Below are 25,303 nucleotides of genomic sequence, written 5' to 3' on the forward strand. Positions count from 1 at the left end.
TAGACCTGCAGCCTGATCTGCACCTTATCTCATGGTGAGACTATAGTAGTGAGACTTCCTGCGAATGGCAGAACTCAGTTTTTAGCCAGCAATTGAGTTGCGCAGGTCTGCTGTATAGCTCTTCACTACCCCTAGCTGGGAGGGGGCCAGAGACAATTACTCGATGCCAACACATCTTTCTAGACAGTTTACATGCTGATGCTATGTTCTGCTTCGTAACCTTTGACTATTTCATCCTAACGTCGTTGGTGCCAACATGAATAACAATATCTCTGTACTCTCTATACTTGCCAGTTTTAGACTTCACTAGCACCAGCCCTAGATTTGCGGCTCCTTCGGTGTCTCTGCCCCCCGGTAAACAGTGTACGATCGCCGGCTGATTCTTTAGTCTAATACTGCAGGTAATGGAATCGCCAATGACTAAAGTTTTCAAGAAAACATGCCTGGCAATCATTCCCCTCCGAAGACTCCGAAGGGCCTTGACTCTGACTCCAGTGGGGAAAACCTGTTGAAAATCTCAGTTGGCTCTAGTAACGACTCAGGTTTAACTGGTCGATGGCATTTCTTCCCAGTGACCAAGAGAAAGTTCTTGCCCGGCTGCAGGAGCTGAGCCGTGGGGCTAACAACACTATTGTTTCTTCCTGGTGGCACAGATGCAGTCTGTCTTTCTCATTTCTACACTAACATAATCCTTGCCTGACATTTGCATCTGAAGCCGAGCCTCTAACTCTGCTATCTTTACCTGAAGACGATAGTTCTCCTCCGTGTTGTAGCTACAACAATTACAGTGATAAGACATAATAATGATACTTAGCGTTGGGTGTTCAGGGGTGAGTCATTCTGTTAATTTTGTCCAAAAAGAGTCTTGGTGTAGAAAAGTTGGGTAAAAGGTCAATAGATAAAAAATATTGCACTGGTAAAACTCTTGAAGTGGAATTTGACAAATTTGTTTATATAGAGTAAATTCGAAACAGGCAGGTAGCCAGGTAGGTAACAGCAGGCAGCGTACAGCACGTTAACAATCCCACAATGCAATGCGTTTAGTATAGCGTAATTTATATGACAAAGTATGTGATGGGCTATTAGGCTATTGTCATTCAATGTAACCACCCCATATTCACAGTGACAGTGGAATAAAGTGATTTAACAAGAGGCATACAAAACACTAATTACAGAAATATGAATGCATGGTGAATGAAACCATCCAGGATGTACAGTACCATTATGCAGTATGACAGGACGCAGCAACACAAATAGACATTGCAAAGTCCAAATCAATGATATTACAGGTACCATAATAAGAAGAACGTACTCAACTACAATGTTCCTTCGACGGTGTAAGCCAGGTGTACTTTTTGTATTAGTGAAAAAAATATTCAACATACGCCCCTGCATTTGTTCATCTGTCAATAGCGGCCATGTTTTTCAACATACTGGCCTGATTAATATAGATTGGCATCCATAGATGCCAATTATAAAAGTGCGTGAAGATCAGACATTAGGTGCCAGAGGAGTACATTTTTTTAATGTTTTTCACAAACACAAAATGGCCGCCAAACCATTAAAGCGAAGTTAATGAGTCCCAATGGCCATTATCCCAGTGAACTGCTGAAATCTTAATTAAAGCTGCAAGTGGCATTGAGTGGGTTTCAGAAAACAGCACTTAATATCCTTTATTGCACCATTTGTACCAAGAAATACATATGAAACCAGTAGCACCAAATGTGGCATGGATGATTTTTTTACAAATGTCTATAATGGTGAACTTTATGGCTCCCAATGACAAAAATGTTAGTTGTGAGATTACCTTCCATAGTTATTTTCAGACTTCTACTATGAGCTTGCAAATGTGGTTTACTCAATAGCACCACCTGGTGGTTCATTGGAAATTGCTTGGCCCCATTTGGTTAATTCATGATTGTAAACAATCCTACCAAGTTGAATTATTATCTTATTTTGGTGGTAGGGGATAATATGTGCAAAATTAGGCCCTGCACATGTTCGTTGGTCAACAGCAGCCAGTTGTTTTCACCAACAGATTTCATAAATGTAAAGATTGTCATACATACAGGCAAAAAACAATGTTGTATTAAGATTGGGATTTTGGTGATAGAGGAATGAAGTTTGAAGCATTTTTACATATTCAATATCAAGTTAATGGGTTCCAATTACAAATACGTTCTATGTAAGGGGATGGCGTTATCTACCCATTTTCAGGTCTCTAACTCAAGCGGGGTGAGGGTCGCAACGTTGCATAAGTCAAACTGAATAGCACCACCGTGTGTTTGAATTAAATGTGCTTGCACACATTGTCCAAAGATCGTGAACATATGTATTCTGATTAGGCATGTAGGAATTCTGTGCCTATGTGTGGAAAACCCCACCTCTATACAAGTTCATAGGGCAATAGTGGCCATGCTTTTTGTCTTACTGATCTGGTATATACACTCACCTAAAGGATTATTAGGAACACCTGTTCAATTTCTCATCAATGCAATTATCTAATCAACCAATCACATGGCAGTAGCTTCAATGCATTTAGGGGTGTGGTCCTGGTCAAGACAATCTCCTGAACTCCAAACTGAATGTCAGAATGAGAAAGAAAGGTGATTTAAGCAATTTTGAGCGTGGCATGGTTGTTGGTGCCAGACGGGGCTGGTCTGAGTATTTCACAACCTGCTCAGTTACTGGGATTTTCACGCACAACCATTTCTAGGGTTTACAAAGAATGGTGTGAAAAGGGAAAAACATCCAGTATGCGGCAGTCCTGTGGGCGAAAATGCCTTGTTGAGGCTAGTTGTTGGGGTTGTGCATGTTTACTGCTTACCAGGGGAAAAAATTTTAAATTCACAATAACCTGGTTGCATAAGTGTGCACACCCTTACACTAATACTTTGTTGAAGCACCTTTTGATTTTATTAAAGCACTCAGTCTTTTTGGGTAGGAGTCTATTAGCATGGCACATCTCTACTTGAATATTTGCCCACTTTTCTTTGCAAAAGCACTCCAAATCTGTCAGATTGCGAGGACATATCCTGTGCACAGCCCTCTTCAGATCACCCCACAGATGTTCAATTGGATTCCGGTCTGGGCTCTGGCTGGGCCATTCCAAAACATTAATCTTCTTCTGGGGAAGCCATGCTTTTGTGGATTTTGATGTGTGCTTTGGGTCGTTGTCGTGCTGAAAGGTGAACAACTTCTTCAGCTTTCTAACGGACGCCTGAAGGTTTTGTGTCAAAATTGCCTGGTATTTGGAACTGTTCATAATTCCCTCCACCCTTACTAAGGCCCCAGTTCCAACAGAAGAAAAACATCCCCAAAGCATGATGCTGCCACCACCATGCTTCACTGTGGGTATGTTGTTCTTTGAGTGATGTGCAGTGTTGTTTTTGCACCAAAAATATATTTTGGAATTATGGCCAAAAAGTTCAACCTTGGTTTCATCAGACCATAACACATTTTCCCACATGCTTTTGTTTTTGCAAACTTCACCCGGGTTTGGATGTGTTTCTTGTTAAGAAAAGGCTTCCTTCTTGACACCCTACCCAATAGCCCATTCATATGAAGAATACGGGAGATTGTTGTCATATGTAGCACACAGCCAGTACTTGCCAGAAATTCCTGTAGTTCTTTTAATGTTGCTGTAGGCCTCTTGGAAGCCTCCAAGTCTAGTTTTCTTCTCGTCTTTTCATAAATTTTGTAGGGATGTCCAGTTCTTGGTAATGTCTCAGTTGTGCCATATTTTCTCCACTTGATGATGACTGTCTTCACTGTGTTCCATGGTATATCTAATGCTTTGGAAATTATTTTGTACCCTTCTCCTGACTGATGTCTTTCAACAATGAGAACCCTCTGATGCTTTGGAAGCTCTCTGCAGACCATAGCTTTTGCTCTGAGATGCAACTAAGAAAATGTCAGGAAAATCCTACTAGAACAGCTGAACATTATTTGTGATTAATCAGAGTCACTTTAAATGATGGCAGGTGTGTAATGACTTCTATTTAACATGCGTTTGAATGTGATTGGTTAATTCTGAGCGCATCCCCAGATATAAGACGGTGTGCACACTTATGCAACCAGGTTATTGTAAGGTTTTTATTTTACATTTTTCACCCTTGAAGATTTCAATTTGTTTTTCAATTGAATTGTTCACATTATAGGTCACATTAAAAGTGGAAAAATGTCTGACATGATTTATCTTTGTCTCATTCTTTTACATCACAAGAACCTGGCATTTTCACAGGGGTGGTTAGAGTTTTTATATCCACTGTATGAGATTGATTAATGTGTTAATGCATAGGTTATAATAACATCAATACAATCAACAAATATTTCTATATTTTCATGTAGGCTACTGTAAATCATTCTTTGAAATTGTTTACATGAAATAGCTGGTCCCCACCTTTGGGTTTTGTTTAACCTTCCATGTTTTCTTAATAAATGCCCTCCAGGGCCTAGACCCCAGGAAACTGTGTATGTAATACTTGGAGAAAACAAGTTGAGTAAACAAAAATAAGCTTAAAACATTGTATATGAATTATAGCATAAAACATGTTTCAATCACCCACAGTACTCTAAAAATATTTTGGATCTGTATTTTCAGTAAAAATGTGCATAGCCAGTTCATACAGGAAACCCGAATGTTCATTGGCCAGCAAGGTTTTAGCTGACGCTGGGGATGGCTCCCATCAAAATATCAAATTACAGACTGACTATTTACTCTCTCTGATGTGCGCTGGTCTCACTGGAATGGGGGTGCAAACCCACTCACCACCAATACCTCCACCTGTCTGGTTCTGTGTTTCCTTTTGTGGAGAGATTGGTATCCTCAGACCCATTGTCAGACCTTACACTGGTGCAATGGGCCCTGGATTCCTGAATAGCAATGATGTCAATGGATGAATGGGCGATAACCCCAGATAAAATATCAATAAACCTTAGTTGAAAGAGTGCAATAAACCCAGACCCACCTATCCATATGATTGAAGTGTAAGGATGAAGAATGAGCATGGAAATTGTATATAACCTGAACTCCGTGATCAAGTCAGACACAACTCAGACACAATTTACAGCATTTAGTTCACAATGGCAAGCCGAACCCAACGAATGGATACCTTTGAGAAACAGATGCCTCACAGGTCCTCAACTGGCAGTCTCAATGCCAACAGTCTCAATGTCAACAGAGAAGCGACTCCGGGATGCTGAGCCTGTCAATTCAATGAAGCTGCCAGTTGAGGAGCTGTGAGGCAACTATTCTAAAGAAGACCAGTTTTATTGAATCTTTAAGCAGCACCAGAGTTTTCAGCAGTGCTAACTTCCTCACAAAAGGGTTTTCTAATGATGAATTGGCTTTTTGAAGTGATAAACTTGGATTAGGAAACACAATGTGCCATTGGAACACAGAAGTGATTGCTGCTGATAATGGGCCTCTGTACACCTATGTAAATATTCCATTGAAAATCAGCAATTACCACTAATCATGCGTAAGTCCTTTGATCTTTGCTGTGATTGATCAGTCTACATCATCAAAAAAAGATCAAAAGAAAAACAAAATTCTAATGGATTTATCGCTGAACAATTTAAGTGTGGTGTACTTTTTAATTTCATACATTTGTAGGGCCTAATAAATGAATGAAAATACTATAGCCTGTGTTCTTTGACATATTCTTTTCGTAAATGATAAGGCCTTAAATAGAAACAGTCTTGTATTCTTCAAATTATTAGATATTGAATACAAACAAATTATGTCATTCAGGATTTTTTTTTGACTATTCTAGATGGTTTCATAATGACACAGTAAATGAACTGATGCTGTGCCTGGATGTGTATGCTATACTATGGACGATTTGTATTCTGATGACAGCAAACGATGTTAGCTCTGGCGGATACTGAAACTGCAGGAACTAGTATATTGCTGTCATAATGACAAGAAAAAGGGCAATTCAAAAAGGAACACAGACAGACCATTATAATCCTTAAAAGTGCAGGTTGTTCCTTGCAGAGATAGCCAAGCTATCAGTGAGGACAGTTTTCTGTACCATTAAAAGGCACTTGGAAACTGAAGGAAACTAACTGGAAGAGGTCTGGCAGACCCAAAGCCACAACAGAATAAGAAGATAAGTTTCAGAGTTTGCATGATAGGCAGCTCACAGAATCCCAGCTTCAAGCACAGCTTATCACTGGTCAAAGTAATCAAGTCTCCATTTCAACTGTGAAGGGAAGACATCGAGCTGCAGGTTTGACAGGTTGAATGGCACTAAGAAAGCCATTGCTAAGATAGAAAAACAAGAAGTGGCTTGCCTGAGCCATGAAACACCACCAGTGGACTACTGAAGACTGGAAGAAGGTCTTATGGACCAATTAATCAATATGTTGAATCTTCAGTTCATCATGCAGGGTTTTTCTATGCCATCGAGTTAGTGAAAGGATGATTCAACTGTCAAACAGGGAGGAGGAAGCGTAATTGCTTGGGACTCATTCGCTAAAATCTGAATGGACGACTTGAGTGAGAGGCACCCTGAACCAAATTGTCTACAACAGCATTTTGCAGCGCCATGCAATACCCCCTGGTTGACATGTAGTTGCTCAGGGGTTCATCCTATAGCAAGATAATCACTCAAAACATACCTCCAAACTATGGCAGAACTACCTTAGAAGAAAAGAACAAGACAGTAGGATTCAAAACATGGAAAGGCCAGCACATCAGTAGCACGTTCTTCCAAATAAAAAAAAAACATTGAGCTGGTTCCCACATTTGTGGGAACTTGATAAATGATTGCTATGTCTCCAATTGTTTGTAAATTTGTTCAATGCTTTCATTTCAGTGCACGTTAAGACAATAAACTTTGTGAATTCCAATAAAAACTGGAAAGATTGTTCAATTAAAAACTGGAATGGTGTTCAAAAAACATTTGACCGGTAGTGTGTATATACACTACTGCTGAAAAGTTTGTGGTCTCTTAGAAATGTCCTTTTTATCCATGAATAGGAAATATAGCAAAATGAATAGGACATACAGTTGTGCTCATGAGTTTCCATACCCTGGCAAACATTTTGATATTAGGGCAATGATTTTGAATAACTGATCATGCATAAAAACTCTTTTATTTAAGGACAGTGATCATATGAAGCCATTTATTATCACATAGTTGTTTCGTTCCTTTTTAAATCATAATGATAACAGAAATCACCCAAATGGCCCTGATCAAAAGTTTACATACACTTGAATATTAAAGGTGAATTTCCCACAGCTGTGGGTTTTTAAATTGCAATTAGTGTCTGTGTATAAATAGTCAGTTTATTAGCTCTCACGTGGATGCACTGAGCAGGCTAGATATTGAGCCATGGGGAGCAGAAAATAACTGTCAAAAGACCTGCGTAACGTAATGGAACTTTATATAGATGGAAAAGGTTATAAAAAGATATTCAAAGCCTTACTGTTCAATCACTCATTATGAAGAGGACAATTCTGAGATCTCTTGATACCAAGCCAAGGTCAGGTAAACCAAGAAAGATTTCAGCCAAAACTGCCAGAAGAATTGTTTGGGATACAAAGAGAAGCTTACAGGTAAACTCACAAGAAATACAGGCTGCTCTGGAAAAAGACAATGTGGTTGTTTCAAGGAGCACAATACGACAATACTTGAACAAAAATTAGCTGCATGGTCATGTTGCCAGAAAGGAGCCTTTACTGCACCAATGCTACAAAAAAGCCTGGTTACAACATGCCCGACCACAACTTGACATGCCTCACAGCTTCTGGCACACTGTAATTTGGATTGACAAGACCAAAATAGAGCTTTACGGTCGCAACCATAAGCACAATGTTTGGAGAGGTGTCAACGAGGACTATAATGAACAGAATACCATCCCCACTGTGAAGCATGGTGGTGGCTCACTGATGTTTTGGGGGTGTGCGAGCTCTAAAGGCACAGGGAATCTTGTGAAAATGTATGACAGGATGAATGCAGCATGTTATCAGAAAATACTGGCAGACAATGTGCATTATTCTGCACAAAAGCTGCTCATGGGACACTCTTAGTCTTTCCTGCATGACAATGACCCTAAGAATAAGGCCAAGTTGACCCTCTAGTGGTTACAGCATAAAAATGTGAAGGTTATGGAGTGGCCATCACAGTCTCCTGACCTTAATATCATGGAGCCACTCTGGGGAGATCTCAAATGTGTGGTTCATGCAAGACAACTAAACACTTTGCATGACCTGAAGGGATTTTGCCAAAACAAATGGACAGTTATACCACTTGCAAGAATTCAGGGCCTCGTAGACAACTATTACAAAAGACTGCACGCAGTCATTGATGCTAAAGGGGGCAATAGACAGTATTAAGAACCAAGGGTATGCAGACTTTCTAACAGGGGTCAGTTCATCTTTTTCTTTGTTGCCATGTTTTGTGTTATGATTGTGCCATTCGGTTATCACCTACAGTTGAATGTGAATCCCATAAGAAATAACAGACCTGTGTTTTGCCTGCTCGCTCAAGATTTCTTTACAAATGGTACATATATTGTCAATTCTCCAAGGGTGTGCAAACTTTCGAGCACAACTGTATATGCATTGCACACTACATTCCACAGCTGGTTTGCCTCTTGTCAAGCAGCATCCTTGCTGGTTCATCCTTGCTGCCGGAATTTATTTTGAAAGGCAAGAACAGAACACTCTTTGGTCTAAGTATTAAATCCTAATGCCCCAGAGCAGTGAACGGGACATTAAAGAAATGACGTTTGGCACACTTGATCAGGGATATATCTCTTATTAACCGACACAATATCTGAGACATGATTGGCAGAATTTGGGCTTAACTTGAGTGAATTGTGCTTCCTATCACAGAGATTAAACATTTACATAATTACATTGATTAGCTCAGGGTTCAATGCACTGTCCATCCGTACTGAGCAATATACATCCTGTTAACTGCTGCCTTGTTTCAATGTTTACAACACTGTTTGAAATTAGATACAAACTAGTACTGGTTATTGACTTATTGCTCAGTGTTTATGAAACAGACTCAACCCCACAATACGTTGCTGAATTCAATCTAATCTTCAAATGTAATGACAATATTGAAACTATGTTGATTTCATCTGTGTATTGTAACAACCCTTGAATTATGCTCACACCTTAAAGAGGAATTTAGCAGTTGAAACAATAACAAAACGTTTTCCAGACCCTTCTGTTAAAAGTTGCTGGATGAGATTGGATAAATATGTAACCACTCTGAATTGAGAAATGGATTTAAAAAAATAATTTACCATTTTATATTAAAATGATGGATAGGACCATATTTTGATGTTGTTTACATTTACAAACACTTGAATAACAGAAGTAAACTTTAAATTGACCAGAACTTAGACCACACCTGACATTACGTTAAAAGATGGAGTACGGTTTGCCAATCAGAACTACATGCCATTATTTTTTAACTGCTTCAAATACCGCGCCTCATTCCAGTCCAAAAGCTGTCAAAAGCAACAGAGAACAACGATGTAAAAATAAATAAATCAATAAATACAGACTCTTATTTATGGGACACGTGCAGTGCCTGTTGTGTACTGGTTGGTTATGCTTTTAGTCTAGTGCGCCCAAACATTCAAGTTAAACGCCTCTAAAATAAAACTACTCAAAATGTCAACCCTATTAAAGAGAACTAGAGTAAAAGCAATGGGGTGGAAATTATTATTTACCGTTGCACGCAATACTGCCTGGACTGAAAATTCGCCTCCTCTCTTGGAAATTGTCATTTCCGTAAATGATGTATTGTGTGCTTATTTTGTGAAGTTGTGCAACAAATTCCCCAGCTAGACTACTATACACATACAAAGTGTTAATTGTAATTACACAAACCCTAAATATAAAAAATGGGGAAGTGTGTAACGCATACATTCATTTCCTATTTTTTTTATTTAGAACCTAAATAAAATAATGAAAATAGTAACCTGCTATTATAGATGGGGATCGTTGCCCTCCCTCTGGTTTGATCCATATTTCAAGGGTAAAATTCCCTCTTGGTACATCCACTGCAGGTTTGAGACGGAGCTGGTCTCCTCTGCCCGTGAAGTAAACTGCTCTCACCCGACCAGGGGAACTCTCCTCCGCATGTGAGGAACGAGTGTGCTGGCGTGGCATCCACTGATTCATCCCGGGCAGAGAACGTTTGCCCCGAGGCAAGCTTGTGGCACAAGCTTCTGGGAAGGCTTCCCTAATACGCACTAAGTCTCTTTTGGATCTCCTCATTCGCCCAACGGTCCCACACTCTGATCCCAAACACATGATAAAAAACAAAAGGTATGGAAGCCAAGTACAAAAAGGCAAAAGTTTCATTTTTCATATGGTTGAGGAATTGGACCCTAATAGCCTAGTAATTGGGACAATCCCGCTTGAGCTCTTTCCCTGTCTCCCAATTTAACAAAAGCTTGTCAAGACAGTTTCTTCACCAACTAAGGAGGCGATGCTGTCTTATTTTTCCTTTATAATGTTAAGCCACGACCCCCTCTGCTTCATTGAAGGACACTTCCACGCAGATTGAGGGAGGAAATTAGTATGTTAATTCAGCCAAGCGCTCCACCTTCCCAATTGAATGGATCCAATTAAACTAAAAGAATGACTATTTAAGTAATCAAAGTAGACTAATGGGGGCGTCAAAACCATTCCCTTTCAGTACACAGGACATTTGCAGTACCAATATTCTTCTTTTTTTTTTAAATGGTTACAAAGTCATCTTCCCCGAAACAACAAGGGAAATGGGAATTATTGCAAATATGCAGCCTGCAGTATAGATAGAGCAGACTGTCCATAGCCTACAAAACACACAGTATGTAACAGAATCATGACGTCTATTAAGACGAGGCGTTGTTCAACCAGCGCCTCTAAGGTCAAAACGGGACCAATTATACATGGTTGTATCTTTGAAAGTGATAGACGGTTATTTCAAAGAAATGTTACAGTAGGGCCTACTAAAATGAAGAAAAACCTGTCTAGATCCCTCTAGCGGTTACAAGTCGAACGATAATGTTTACCGGAGATAACACGATCTAGACACTGCGGTGAAGTTAATTTTAGATTGGACATTTGACAGACATTCGGCCCTTTAAATCTCAATAGCTCTTTAACGAAGTATTCATGTAATCCAATATCGGTCTCATTGTGATTACAAAAGTGTATACGATGTTGCACAGCCCTTATTTAGCCATATTTTAACCGAGCATAAAGTTAGCGAGCTACGAAGAACTAACCGCTGTGTATCACAGCTGAAACCGAAAAGGAAGCGATCCCCGGCCGGTGCTGGTTGTGGGAGCGTTCAAAGTGTGTACAAATGCAGCCATCTTCTTCAAACTTCTAGTTTCAATGGCTCTTACAAAAAGTATACAATAACTATGAAAAGTACATATTACTGATCAGGGGAGGATGAGGAACAATTCACACCATTTATTTTTTCTCATGTTAACATATAAATGGTATGCATTGTTCCTCACCCTCCCCTGATCAACGATATATACTTTTCATACTTATCTACTTTTTTAAAGAGTTATTGAAACTAGAAGTTTAAAGAAGATGGCTGCATTTCTACACATTTTGAACGCTCCCACAACCAGCACCGGCCGCAGATCGCTTTCTTTTCGGTTTCAATTCTGATACACAGCGGGTGGCTCGCTAACTTTATGCTCGGTTAAAATATGGCTAAATAAGGGCTGTGCAACATCGTATACACTTTTGTAATCACAATGAGACCAATATTGGATTACATGAATACTTCGTTAAAGAGCTATTGAGATTTAAAGGGCCAAATGTCTGTCAAATGTCCAATCTGAAACTAACTTCACCGCAGTGATCTAGACTTGAGATAGACTTGGTGGATGTTGAACTGCCTCCTTTGATAAATGTTCACGGAATATCCCGTGCTTAAGCATGTCATTATAGCTTACATTATAGTCACTAACCGATAAACCCGGTCTACTTAAAAAAAATCTTGATTTTATTTATTTTTTACACCTGACCCATTATCCAACCACACTCTTATCCTCACACCTCATAAAAACAATGTAAGAACAAAAAGCATTTTTGGGGTTTTCAATTTTTACTTGGTGGCAAGACTGATATAGAATGATATCAGGCAAAGAGACAGGCCAACTCAGCATTTCTTTTTTTTCAAACATATAGTGCCAAAAGTTGTAGAAGAGATGTCATATTTTGTCATTGACCTAAGGTCAGTTTTAGAATTAGCTAAGAATATCCTTTAGTATGTGGCCTCAATAAACTCTTTCCAGTATGTTTTCCTTCTCCAAATGTTCTCTTTATGTTTTTTGCCCGTAAACGGCATGGAAATATGTCCTCTTCTATTCATAATTTCTATACATTGAAGTCTATCCAATGGGCTAAACCCAGAAAGTCGATGGAACAGGCAAGTATTGTAACTCTTTCCCACTGGTTCAGTTGTGGTTTTCCCCTTGTAGGTCTTAAAGTGGCAAATAAATCAATGGGAACTTCAACACAAAAGTCATTTTGCATGTTACAAATAATTGTATCCCTTCTCTTGGATCACATTGAATAAATACAATTGCTGTCAAAGCATAATAATTAATGATGTTAAAACGAATATCATAACTCACATTGTGACGCCTTTCCTGTGAGCCTTAAGTCTGTCATGATTATGATCTGGTTGTCTAACCGTACAATTACATCATTATGACAAAATGTTGCAAACTAATACATCCATGGCTAAACCAGAAACCAGATTCAAAAGAAAAAGAAATAGCAACAGGAACGAAAATAGTCTCGAAGGTGACCAGGCATATTAAGAAGCTCTACAGCTGAATATGTTGTGCATTCAGCTGCATTTCATGAGGGTGACACATTATTATTTAAAAAATCTTAGTTAAATTTTAGATTAACATAACCCATCATTTTGGATTGTGGCAGCATTAGAATGGGGGCAGATCCACTCCAGGGATTTTGTTATGCCATGCCATTTACTTACAACTTCGGACCAATATGTCTTGGCATTGCCCCTATTGAAATGTTATATCCAGGAATACATCCTATATCCCACCCTATTCCCTTCACAGTGCACCCCTACTGACCAGTGTACTAAAAAGGGAATGGGGATGCAATTTGTAACATAGATTAGGAGTCAATAACAATCTTCTTCACTCTCTCATCTAAGCTTTTATTCAGTGAAGGGTGAGTGTTAACCTCATCTGGTATGAATTAATTCCCCATGACCCAATTTATTCACTACATGCTTTCACAGATTACACTATGAATCTCGTGTCCATCATCTGTCTCTAAAGAAAACTATTTCCTTATGTACTAGTTTTACGACCACAACAGTCGGTGCAAATGCTTGCAACTTTCTTTTTTCCCCAATGTAAGCAAGTAAGTGACTGCCTTGAAGGCCATGGTTTCTGATTAGCAGCGGTTGAGCTGGACAGGCAATGACGTCATTATGACGAATATTTCTACATTGTATCCTCAGCCCCCCCCAAATCAAGAAATGCAATGCAGCTGATTTGAATTGATCCAGGCATGTCTACTGCTGATAGCTTGTTTCACCGTCTTCACCTTATTAATGAATTGATTGATTTCAGTACTCTCTCTATTGCAACGGTAAGGTGATTTGGTGGCTTCAATCCAACACAAACATTATGTACTTAGTTGTCAAGGAGCAGGTGTAGTGGAGTGTGTAGAAAAACTTGGAGCCAAACGCAGGGAGGCGATAAACAAACTGTATTTACAAATAAATCAAACACAAAGGCACGCTATAACACGGCGATCAAAACGCTCAAACAAACGTGCCTCTCTCCACAATAGAAAGACATAGAACAATACCACACAAAGACACCCAGAAACACAGGAACTAATATAGGCAACCTAATGAGGGAATGGACACCAGGTGTGTGCAATAACAAGACATGACAGTGCCGTGGGAGGAGGAGCGGCGTGGCTAGAAGACCGGCTACGACGCGCGCCGAATACCACGTCGGGGGGGTGGCACGCGTCCTCCACTCGCGTCCTCGTTACATTAGTAGTAAAATGCAAGTAAGGCAAATTATTCCACGACTTGCCATTTCACTTATTAAATAATTTTGGATTATTCCAAACAAAATACTAGCCCTCGCAAAATCTTGCTTGCAATCTTTTTCATTTTAAAGCTAGGAAAATAGATTGCAATTGTTTTATTTTTATAGCTTAAGCTTTAAAGCTTAAGTTTATTACACAATCCTACATTTTTGTCATATATTAGGCATCACCACCTGCAAAAAACCATACAACTTTGCAAGCAATGTCATAATAATTTCACACTAGGAAATGTTAAAAGTAAAACATTCCATGTACACTCCGGACATAAGATTAACCTGTTGAAATGTTAAAGCTCCCCCAAAATCACAGTTTTAAAAAAGTGAGGTCATGTTGTCTAAAAGTGACCTCACCATGTCTCCGATATTTTAACACCAATTGCTATTACAACTTGTTGAAGAAGAAGTCCTATCAGGCCTGATTGGCTTGTGGGACTCCTGAGGCAGCTGACGGATACCGACAGGCCAAGCGGGCTGCAGCCCCGACAGGCCAAGCGTTTTAGCTAAAAGGCAAGCAAAGGAGTGGCCGTGAAAATGGAAAATCACCTTCATTAGGTGCACTTAGAAATAAATACATTATTTATTAATAGTTAGATCTAATGAAAAATCTTTTTTATTTTTAAATCTATATACCACAAGATTTCTGGAACGGAAAGGAGTTGTTTTTGGTTTTGCTCTAGGACACCTACAAGCTAATCAACATAGTTAAAGCTAAGCACAGTATGCTGTTGAACAATGGAACATTGGGGGACTTAAAAAAAAAAATATATATATAATTTTCTTATTTCATCCTTGGTTTAAAAAATAAGCACAAAACACTTCAGCTATTTTTCAACATCTTTTGGAAAAAAATGTTTTTTAGATTCTACTTTTATGCACATTAACACTAAATGCACTTTCATTGTAATCTGAAATAAATATTCATAATTCTTTGGGGAAACCTACATACAGAAATCCTATGTAAACCCCAATTCATAATAAAGACATTCCAAATGAAGGACATATGGAATATTTTCTTTTTTTTGTGTGCAAAAACTTGTGTGCAAAAATACATTAACCTCTTTATTCAATAGCCTGTGGCACCTCCATTAACAGCGATAACTTTGGGTGAACTTCACCTGTTTTGAGGTGCGAGGGAAGCGTGTGCATAAAAAGGAGGGGCAAAATGAATATAACAAAATGGAGAATCAATGTTTTCTTTAAATGTCCAGTTAAAAAAAGCAGCAACACACGGTCAAACAATTATACATGCAGGTGAAAACTAGGAACTAAAATAGACAATGATTAACTCAAAACAGGTGTGTGTGTGTGTGTGTGAGGAGTGAGTTTGCCATTGTCTCCAGCCGGCAGTTAGTAAGCTGGGAAGGTGGAATGCCGGAGAAAGGGAGAGCACGTAGCGCCATGTGGAGAAACTGTCACAATACCCGCCCAGGCGTGGCTCCTGATGACGCCATTTGGCGACTACCACGAGCGTGGAGCCAGCTGATCTGGGCGGCGGGCATGGAACTCGGCTGTCAGGGAGGAGTTGCAAATGTCCACTACCTGGACCCACCTCCGTTCCTAGGGGCTGCATTGTCTCCAATGGCCGCAGTCAGAGACAATGTCCTCCGGAAGTCCATACAGCCAGAAGACCTGCTGAAACAGCACCTCAGCAAACTGGAGGGCAGAGGAGAGGCTGGGCAGTGGAATGAATCCGACAATCTTTGAGAATCAGTCCACTACCACGTCGATGGTCGTATGTCTGTGAACTGGAAGCACTCAAAGAACTGGGTCCATCTGGCCTAACGGGAGTGGAGGCGCTGCGCAGCCCTGACGTGTTCTAAGTTGCATGGGTCTGTCAGGACTGTGAACGGCTCCCGGGCACACTCGAGCCAGTGTCTCCACTCCTCCTGTGCCAACTTCATCGCCAGTAACTCACGGTCACCCACGTTGTAGTTACTCTCCGCAGCAGTCAGATTCCTGGAGTAGTATGCACAGACGGATGGCAGGGTGTAGCCTGGGAGGAGTTCCGTACTGCTGGGAGAGGACTGCCCTCATCCCAACCTTGGACGTGTCCACCTCGACCATGAAGGGCTTGAGCGGGCCTGGATAACGCAACAGGGGAGCTGGGATGAATCTGCCCTTTAATCAAATTCAGATTGATTTATAAAGCCTTGTTACATCAGCAGTTATCACCAAGTGGCTAGGAAAAACTCTCTAAGAAGACCGAAATTTAGGAAGAAACCTAGAGAGGAACCAGGAACAGAGGGGTGACCAGTCCTCTTCTGGCTATGCCGGGTGAATTGTAATAATTAATTAATGCATATGGGCTGAGTCCAGAGTCAATTTAAATCTAGTCCAGGTCAGAAGCATGACCAGATGCACAAGGACAGGGACAACACGGGGGGCGGCGGGTCAGCAGAAAGGCAGCTGAAATCGTCAGGTATCATCTTGATCTGCAACACAACCAGGAGGACTTTGGACAAGGACAGCAACAAGTCTTTCAAGCCTTGTATTCTGGAGGTGTGGGCCCAGACCTCATGTCCTCCTATGTTTAAAACGGCAGGAGACAGTGAAAATTTTGAAAATGCATTCCTTATATCCACAAGCACTTATAGTGAAGAAGGAGAACTGACCCTACTCCCCCAGCACAATAATATAGCAGTGTAAGACCTTGGGGCTGAGACAGGGGGGTCCAGTGACACAGTGGCCCTATCACAGGGCCCAACAGGCAGGAAATCAATCCACCCACATTCCTAAGCATCAACCAAAGGGACACCCACCAACCGCAACCACCCTGAATGAGGGTGGAGTATTGCCAGCAGAGTACAGCCCAAATAAACTAGTGCGCAACAGAGAGACAACAAGCCAGTGACTCCGCCCCCGAATGGCATTGGAGGGCATCCCAGTGGCGATGAGAGCCCATCTGGCAAGACAGTAAGTATCAAGCCTTTCTGGTCACCTTCACACCCCTGGGCCAGGCTACACTTAATCATAGACCATGCTGTAGAGTTGAGTCTTTAGTAGACACTTGAAAGTTTGCACTGAGTCTACATTTCTAACCTTAATTGAAAAATAATTCCACAGTAGTGGAGCTCTATGAGAGAAGGCCCTGCCTCCGGCTGTTTGTTTAGAAATTCTAGGTACAACAATTAAAAGGCCTGCATCTTGCGATCAAAGGTTACGTGTAGGCATGTATAGCTGGATCATTTCAGCTAGATAAGTAGGAGCAAGTCCATATATTGATTTATAAGTTAACAATAAAACCTTAAAATCATCCCTGGGTCCTCTCTAGGTTTCTTCCTAAAATTTGACCTTAGGGAGTTTTTCCTAGCCACTGAAATTCAACACTACTGTTGTTTGCTCCTTGGGGTTCAAGGCCGGGTGTCTCTGTAAAGCACTTTGTGACAACTGCTGTTGTAAAAAGGGCTTTATAAATAAATTTGATTGATTGATTGATCCCTAAAACTAACAGGCAGCCAGTGTGAAGAGGCTAGTACTGGAGTAATGTGTTTAATTCTTTTAGTTCAGCATAACAGAGAAAATTGACATTCCGGATTACATCAACCAGAGGCAGGATACACAGTATCTCACAAAAGTGAGTACACCCCTCACATTTTTGCAAATATTTGATTATATCTTTTCATGACAACACTGAAGATATGACTATTTACTACTATGTAAAGTAGTGAGTGTACAGCTTGTATAACAGTGTAAATTTGCTGTCCCCTCAAAATAACACAACAAACAGCCATTAATATCTAAACCACTGGCAACAAAAGTGAGTACACCCCAAGTGAAAATGTCTCAATTGGGCCCAAAGTGTCAATATTTTGTGTGGCCACCATTATTTTCCAGCACTGCCTTAAGCCTTGTGGGCATGGAGTTCACCAGAGCTTCATAGGTTCCCAATGGAGTCCTCATGGAGCTGGTGGATGTTAGAGACCTTGCGCTCCTTCACCTTCCGTTTGAGGATGCCCCACAGATGTTTAGGTCTGGATACATGCTTGGCCAGTCCATCACCTTTATCCTCAGCTTCATTAGCAAGGCAGTGGTCGTCTTGGAGGTGTATTTGGGGTTGTTATCGTGTTGGAATACTGCCCTGTGGCCCAGTCTCCGAAAGGAGGGGATCATGCTTTGCATCAGCATGTAACAGTACATGTTGGCAATCATGGTTCCATCAATGAACTGTAGCTCCTCAGTGCCGGCAGCACTCATGCAGCCCTAGACCATGACACTCCCACCACCATGCTTGACTGTAGGCAAAACACACTTGTCTTTGTACTCCTCACCTGGTTGCTGCCACACACGCTTGAAACCATCTGAGCCAAATACATTTATCTTAGTCTCATCATACCACAGGACATGGTTCCAGTAATCCAGTCTGCTTGTCTTCAACTAACTGTTTGCAGGCTTCCTTGTGCGTCATCTTTAGAAGAGGCTTCCTTCTGGGACGACAGCCATGCAGACCAATTTGATGCAGTGTGCGGTGTATAGTCTGAGCACTGACAGGCTGACCCCCCACCCTTTCAACCTCTGCAGCAATGCTGGCGGCACTCATTCGTCTATTTCACAAAGGCAACCTCTGGATATGACGCTGAGCATGTTCACTCAACTTCTTTGGTCGACCATGGTGAGGCCTGTTCTGAATTAAACCTGTCCTGTTAAACCGCTGTATGGTCTTTGCCACCGTGCTGCAGCTCAGTTTCAGGGTCTTGGCAATCTTCTTATATCCTAGGCCATCTTTATGTAGATGTAGAGCAACAATTCTTTTTTCAGATCCTCTGAGAGTATTTTGCTATGAGGTCCCATATTGAACTTCCAGTGACCAGTATGAGGGTGTGTGAGAGCGATAAGACCAAATTTAACACACCTGCTCCCCATTCACACCTGGTGAGATCCTGTATAGTGAGAACAGTAATGGGCCCAAAACCGAGCCTTGAGGAACACCAAAACATACCTTTGATTTGTCAGTGGATATGCCAACCACACAAACAAATTGATACTTTTCAGATAAATAAGATTTAAACAAGGCTAGAACATGTCCACATAGCCCAATATGGGTTTCTAGTCTCTCTAAGAGAAGGGAGTGATCAATAGTGTCAAAGGCAGTACTAATCTCAAGAAGCAACAGGACGGATGTGGAACCTTTGTCTGAGGCCATTCGAAGGTCCTTTGTTACCTACAGGGAGGTTCAGGACATTCTCAGGACAACTGAGATTTTGGGGACCATAACCCTTCAGGTCGAGGAAGGCCTTCTCTGCCTCTGGGGTCCAGTGGAGGCGCTGTGGTTGACCTTTCATCAATGACGTGAGTAGCGCAGGGATGGTGCTGAATCCCCTGATGGCAAAAATTGGCAAATCCAATGAGGGCCTGTAGTTCCTTGGTGGTCGTCGGGATTGGCCATGACCTAACCGCCACTCCCTTCAGTTCCTTTATCTTCACCTCCTCCGGAGCAACGCAGTACCCCAGGGAGGAGACGGTGGACTGGTGGAAGGTGCTCTTTTCGCCCTTGACGTACAGCTGATGGTCGAACAGTCGTTGGAGAAACAGCACAGACGTTTCCACCGCAGGAACAATACCCAGGAACTAGGAACCTTTTGATGAACTCACAGCATTTCCACCGCAGGAACCAGGGTCTAGAACCAGGAACTAAATTTTACCCCCAAAACAGTCCCTGTTTGGGAGGTAGGACTTTCCCAGAGTACCAGAACTTTTTGGGGTGAGGCTTGCGGTGTGGAGTTTACTCGCATACGTTTTCAATCGCAACTTTTAAATGTCTGCATCTGTCCTCAGCGTAGTCAAGGAGTTAATTGAGCTTACAAACAGAATACGTCTTTTTTGCAGAATATAAATCAAACCACAGATGGGCCGATGACAAAGTCCAGGCCTTATTGTGTTTATGCTGAGGACAAAATACAGTATGAATTGGAAATGGCAATCCGTAATAATGTGTTTGCGAAAATTCACTGAAAGTTACGTGAGCTGAACTTTGTCACACCGGGAAACAGTGCCGGGAGAAGCTTAAAAAATCTAAACATTGGGATCACAATAACAGAAGCGGTTCTGACCGGCGGAGCAAATAGTTTGACCGTCTACATGCGTTGCTGGGTCACAGGTTGGCCTTCTATGGCGCTGTGACAATGATTGACTCTGCTGCTGCATTGTTGGAAGCCATGGTGGAAGACACAGAAGCTGGATAACCAGTCAGTTTAAGGTTATGATGCATGTTTAATGCTGTAACGTTATTTTTTGGAAAAGTCAGGATATTTGTAAACTAATCATGTTATTGTTTGTCATGCTATTGTTCCTCTAGACAAAAACTAACGTTATCTACAGGAACATTCCTATTATCGGCCACCCCCTATTTGTTATAGTGAAATATGGAGGTTAAATACTTAAAACATTTAATGTATGGGCATTTTAGTTGCAAATTGTGAACTTCGACTTGCGCGCCAGACCAGACCATCATCACGTAGGCTGTTATCAGTGATCTGACTTTTTTCCCTTCTTCACCAGAAGGCATGAAAGGTAGCTAAAACTTTCTAGTAAACACTTAATTGAAACTGTGATCAGGCATTTGTAACACAAATAAAGAGGAAATGAAACGTTATTGGACAAAATAGTTAGGCGGCTGAGAATAGAGGACGATGGCCGATAAAGTGGGGGGTCATATTTTTTTGCCACGTCGCTAAACAACTAGCTGAAAGTAGTAATATTTCCACTAGAATTTCAGAAATTATAATAAATGACATGATAGTTAACATTTGGATGTGTCTAATAATCACTAAACATCCACACACTGTCTTGCTCACTACTGAAATGTTTATTAAATCACAGATGAAGAACAAACATGTCAAACCAAATGTACTGTAGAGGCCGAGGATCAAGACGCACATACAGGTTAAATGATGTACTTCAGACCTACCTGTATGTGTGTCTAGCCCATTGGCCTAATTAGGACATTTTCATTTAGGGGTGTACTCACTTTTGTTGCCAGCGATTTAGACATTAATGGCTGTGTGTTGTGTTATTTTCAGAGGACAGCAAATGTACACTGTTATACAAGCTGTACACTCACTACTTTACATTGTAGCAAATAGTAATATCTTCATATATACAGGTGCTGGTCACATAATTAGAATATCATCAAGAAGTTGATTTATTTCAGTAATTCCATTCAAAAAGTGAAACGTGTATAATGTATACATTCATTCCACACAGATTGATATATTTCAAGTGTTTATTTATTTTAATTTTGATGATTATAACTGAAATGAAAACCCCAAATTCAGTATCTCAGAAAATGTGAATATTGTGAAAGGTTTTTATATTGAATACACTCTAATCAGCTAATTAACTCAAAACACCTGCAAAGGCCTTTAAATGGTCTCTCAGTCCAGTTCTGTAGGCAACACAATCATGGGGAAGAATGCTGACTTGACAGCTGTCCAAAAGACGACCATTGACACCATGCACAAGGAGGGCAAGACACAAAAGGTCATTGCTAAAGAGGCTGGCTGTTCACAGAGCTATGTGTCCAAGCACATTAATAGAGAGGCGAAGGGAAGAAAAAAGTGTACAAGCCATAGGGATAACCGCACCCTGGAGAGGATTGTGAAACAAAACCCATTCAAAAATGTAGGGGAGATTCACAAAGAGTGGACTGCAGCTGGAATCAGTGCTTCAAGAACCACCACGCACAGACGTATGCAAGACATGGGTTTCAGCTGTCGCATTCCTTGTGTCAAGCCACTCTTAAACAAGACACAGCGTCAGAAGCGTCTCGCCTGGGCTAAAGACAAAAAGGACTGGACTGCTGCTGAGTTATGTTCTCTGATGAAAGTAAATTTAGCATTTCCTTTGGAAATCAAGGTCTGTGATGGCAATTTCTAGTGCAAAACAGTTCTATGAAAATGGTAGGTAAGACAGGAGAAATCAATTGCACATTAAACGGTTTTAATATACTTGCAAGGAGAGAGTATGCAGGTTACAAAGTAACAGTGAAAAGCATCGCATCGCATCGCATCGCATCGCATCGCATCATCTTCCGCTTAATCCGGGGCCGGGTCGCGGGGGCAGCAGTCTAAGCAGGGATGCCCAGACTTCCCTCTCCCCAGACACTTCCTCCAGCTCTTCCGGGGGGACACCGAGGCGTTCCCAGGCCAGCCGGGAGACATAGTCCCTCCAGCGTGTCCTAGGTCTTCCCCGGGGTCTCTTCCCGGTGGGACGGGACCGGAACACCTTCCCAGGAACAGTGAAAAGTCTCTACATAAAACAGGCAATCGACAGTATTTAAGGACAGGAGAGGGGTGTGACAAATCCTGCACCTTCCAGCTCAATCAGGAAACATTCCCTTTGTTCCATTATAACCTAAACATCACACAAAGGACAGCTCTCCTTCCTCCCATAAATACCTTCTTCAACTCTAAGAGTTCCAACCAAACCCGAACAGACAATAGATGCCCTGATGAGTTATACAGATAAGGAGATAAAGAGTAACCCTTTTATCAGCTGATACCAGTCAATGATGCCCCCTATGCAAATACCAGATCCCCCACATTCACCTACCTATCTAAAACAGTGGGACTCAGTCCTTTAATCAGTGAGAATATATTGTATAAAGAAATTTCCCCGACAGGTCCCAGAGTCTGGAGGAAGAGAGGAGAAGCACAGAATCCACGTTGCTTGAAGTCCAGTTTCCACAGTCAGTGATGGTTTGGGGTGCCATGTCATGGTTTTGATTGTGACCAGACCTGTACATTTTGGACTCAACTGTCCAGAGAATGGACTTCCAGAAACCTTCAGGTTTGTCCAGGTGGTCTCTGGCAAAGTTAAGATGGGCAGTTAGGTTCTTTATTGGCTGTAGAGGCTTCTTCTTAGTAACCCTCCCATGAATGCCGTTTTGATTCAGTGTTCTTATTTTTGTTGAAGCATGCGCAGCAACCTTAGATGCAGCAAGGGAGGTCTGCAAATATCCAGATGCAAAGTTTGGGTTGGCATTTACCAGATCTATTCATTTTTTTGGGAATATTTTGGAGTGTCCACTTCTAGGCCAAGATGCTGTCATGTTAGATGCTCTCCTATTGAATGATTTGCTATTTTAGTTTTATTGTGTTCCCCAGACTGATGTGCTCTCACTACCCTCTTCCTGGTGGTGTTACTTAGTGTTACCCATAAAGGTTAATGCACGGTGTGTTTTGCATTCACCTGTATGGGTAACACCAAGCTGACCAGGTTTCTAGTCTCTATTTATCAGTGTCCTGCCCCAAACTCTTTCCTAAAGATGAATCTTTTGACTAATGGTTAATTTGAAACCCAATTGTTTACCCACCTGATTCTACTATTTAACCAATGCAATTTGAGGTTCACTAACTTTCGCACCTGCACTAATTCCTTTTTAATTTAGTTAGTGCTAAATTAGTACTACAATCTTGATTTCCTGTAAAAGAAAATATGGCGGTCATGATAAACATTTAAAAAACTAAAACAAAAAATGTATAAAAAAGGATTGCTTCTGACTAAACAGTTCATGGTGAACACAAAAGAAATTGCACAAGGGGTTCATATAATGTCATGCAGCACTGTAGGTCCAAAATCTCACTGGAATGAGACTTCAGAGATTTTAAATTTGTTTATGAAAGTTTTAAAAGAAAATATTATTGGAAAAATATCTCTAATACAACAAAAAATTTATTTAAATAGACAATGATAAGTCATTTCTTAACAGTATTGCTATGAAAATCTGTGACATTGTGATGAGGGCATCCAGTCTGATGTGACCTTGGAAATGGAGCTCATATAGACACCAAAACATGCATTGTCATACTCTCCACTCTAGTGCAACGTTTGAGTTACATTTTTGCTGTGTAATCAAGCAGCAACCAAATTGTGCACCTCTAGCGGAATTTAATCTCTCAAATACATACTCATCCAATGCCATGCATCGACCACCTGTCCACAACTTGTCCTTCGAGAGGTAAATCATGGACTGCTTCTGAAAAGGCATCCTATTTGTCATATGGAATAAGGTGCATGCTTTCTGCCTGCATAAGGAATAGAGTGCCAAGGACTGTACTAGATGGGAAATGGGATGCTATTTTAGAAGCACATATGTAAAAGCAGACAACACTTAAGTTACCATCATCATTATCATTGTCATTAAAGTGGCTGTTGCGCTCCTTCGGAAACCTTTCTTTTCTGATAGTGAAACGTTGACTATCTCACTGTCTGCTTGCCTAACTCTCAAAACTGGTTGATTGTTATGGTCTTTTTACTGCCGGTCACATTGGGTGTAAGCTCGTGACTCGAACCCACTTGCTATTATTTTAGGCGACTGCTTAAGAGGTCCTCAAACAAACCTTACATAGGGGCCCAAAATGTTACAGCCAGACATTTTGAGCATATGAATATATTGCATCCTAACCTTTCTGTCACAATGGATAGTAACAGACAAAGAAATTATTTTGCGTTTCAAATTTAAAGGTATATGTAGCTATACTTCCTGACTGTCGTGATACGAGACGTGATAGCAATTGTGTCCATCCAGTTAGCATGTTCTGTGGGTGTAAATCTTTACACAAAAATATTTCAGGGATTTGAGCAGTGAGTATTGTACGTAATATAGCTACAAGGATTTAGAGTTGCCAGCTCCTTTATTCAGTATAGTATATTCATAGATTCAGAAAGATTCTCTGCAGCCGGGATCAGTCTAGGACCAAGTAATTGGGAAACCCATTTGTGATTTCTATTGTCAGTGTATTTGTGTATATTTTCATTGTTGTAATACAGGATCCACTGCAAAATACACTTAGTTCTAGGTCTCAGTTTTGTTCCCTGGTATAAATAAAGGTAAAATATAAATAGCAAATGAGTCAGTTCCAGTGACAGCAATACATGCCCAAAACATAACAACCCCTCAACCTTATTGCCAGCACTCTAATACATGTTATTATTTCTCTCATCTGTCCACAATACCCTTTTCAAAGTATTGGTATTAATTAGGTTGTCCAATTTCTGAGGATGACTTGTGTTTATGCACCTTGCAGTCCACCCACTGTAATTCGGCTGGTCTTCTGCGAAAGCTAGTGTTGCAAAATGAGGTGGCTGAATGCAGCTCTGCAGCCACCCGATGATGAGGAACACCTACCATCAAGCCTCATCACGGAAAGAATAAAAAGGGCCCCGCAATAACATTGCAAATGACACACTAAAGAGAACAAAAGCCTTTTGC

At 40.9% G+C, this 25,303-nt stretch overlaps 1 protein-coding gene across 2 annotated transcripts in view; it reads right to left on the reverse strand.

The window, feature by feature from the left end:
* Positions 1 to 10,433, reverse strand: part of pappab (pregnancy-associated plasma protein A, pappalysin 1b) — a 222,641-nt gene extending 212,208 nt beyond the window's left edge. For both annotated transcript variants that reach the window (XR_003782799.2, XM_029124699.2), the window contains exon 1: positions 9,955 to 10,433. Coding sequence is in view for 1 of the 2 variants with exons in the window: in XM_029124699.2 (XP_028980532.2) it covers positions 9,955 to 10,339 (385 nt within the window). In the remaining variant the exon portion in view is untranslated. The remainder of the gene's footprint in view (positions 1 to 9,954) is intronic.
* Positions 10,434 to 25,303: the final 14,870 nt, after the last annotated feature.

This window comes from Esox lucius, chromosome 13, assembly GCF_011004845.1.
Source record: "Esox lucius isolate fEsoLuc1 chromosome 13, fEsoLuc1.pri, whole genome shotgun sequence".
NCBI classification, from domain to species: Eukaryota; Metazoa; Chordata; class Actinopteri; order Esociformes; family Esocidae; genus Esox; species Esox lucius.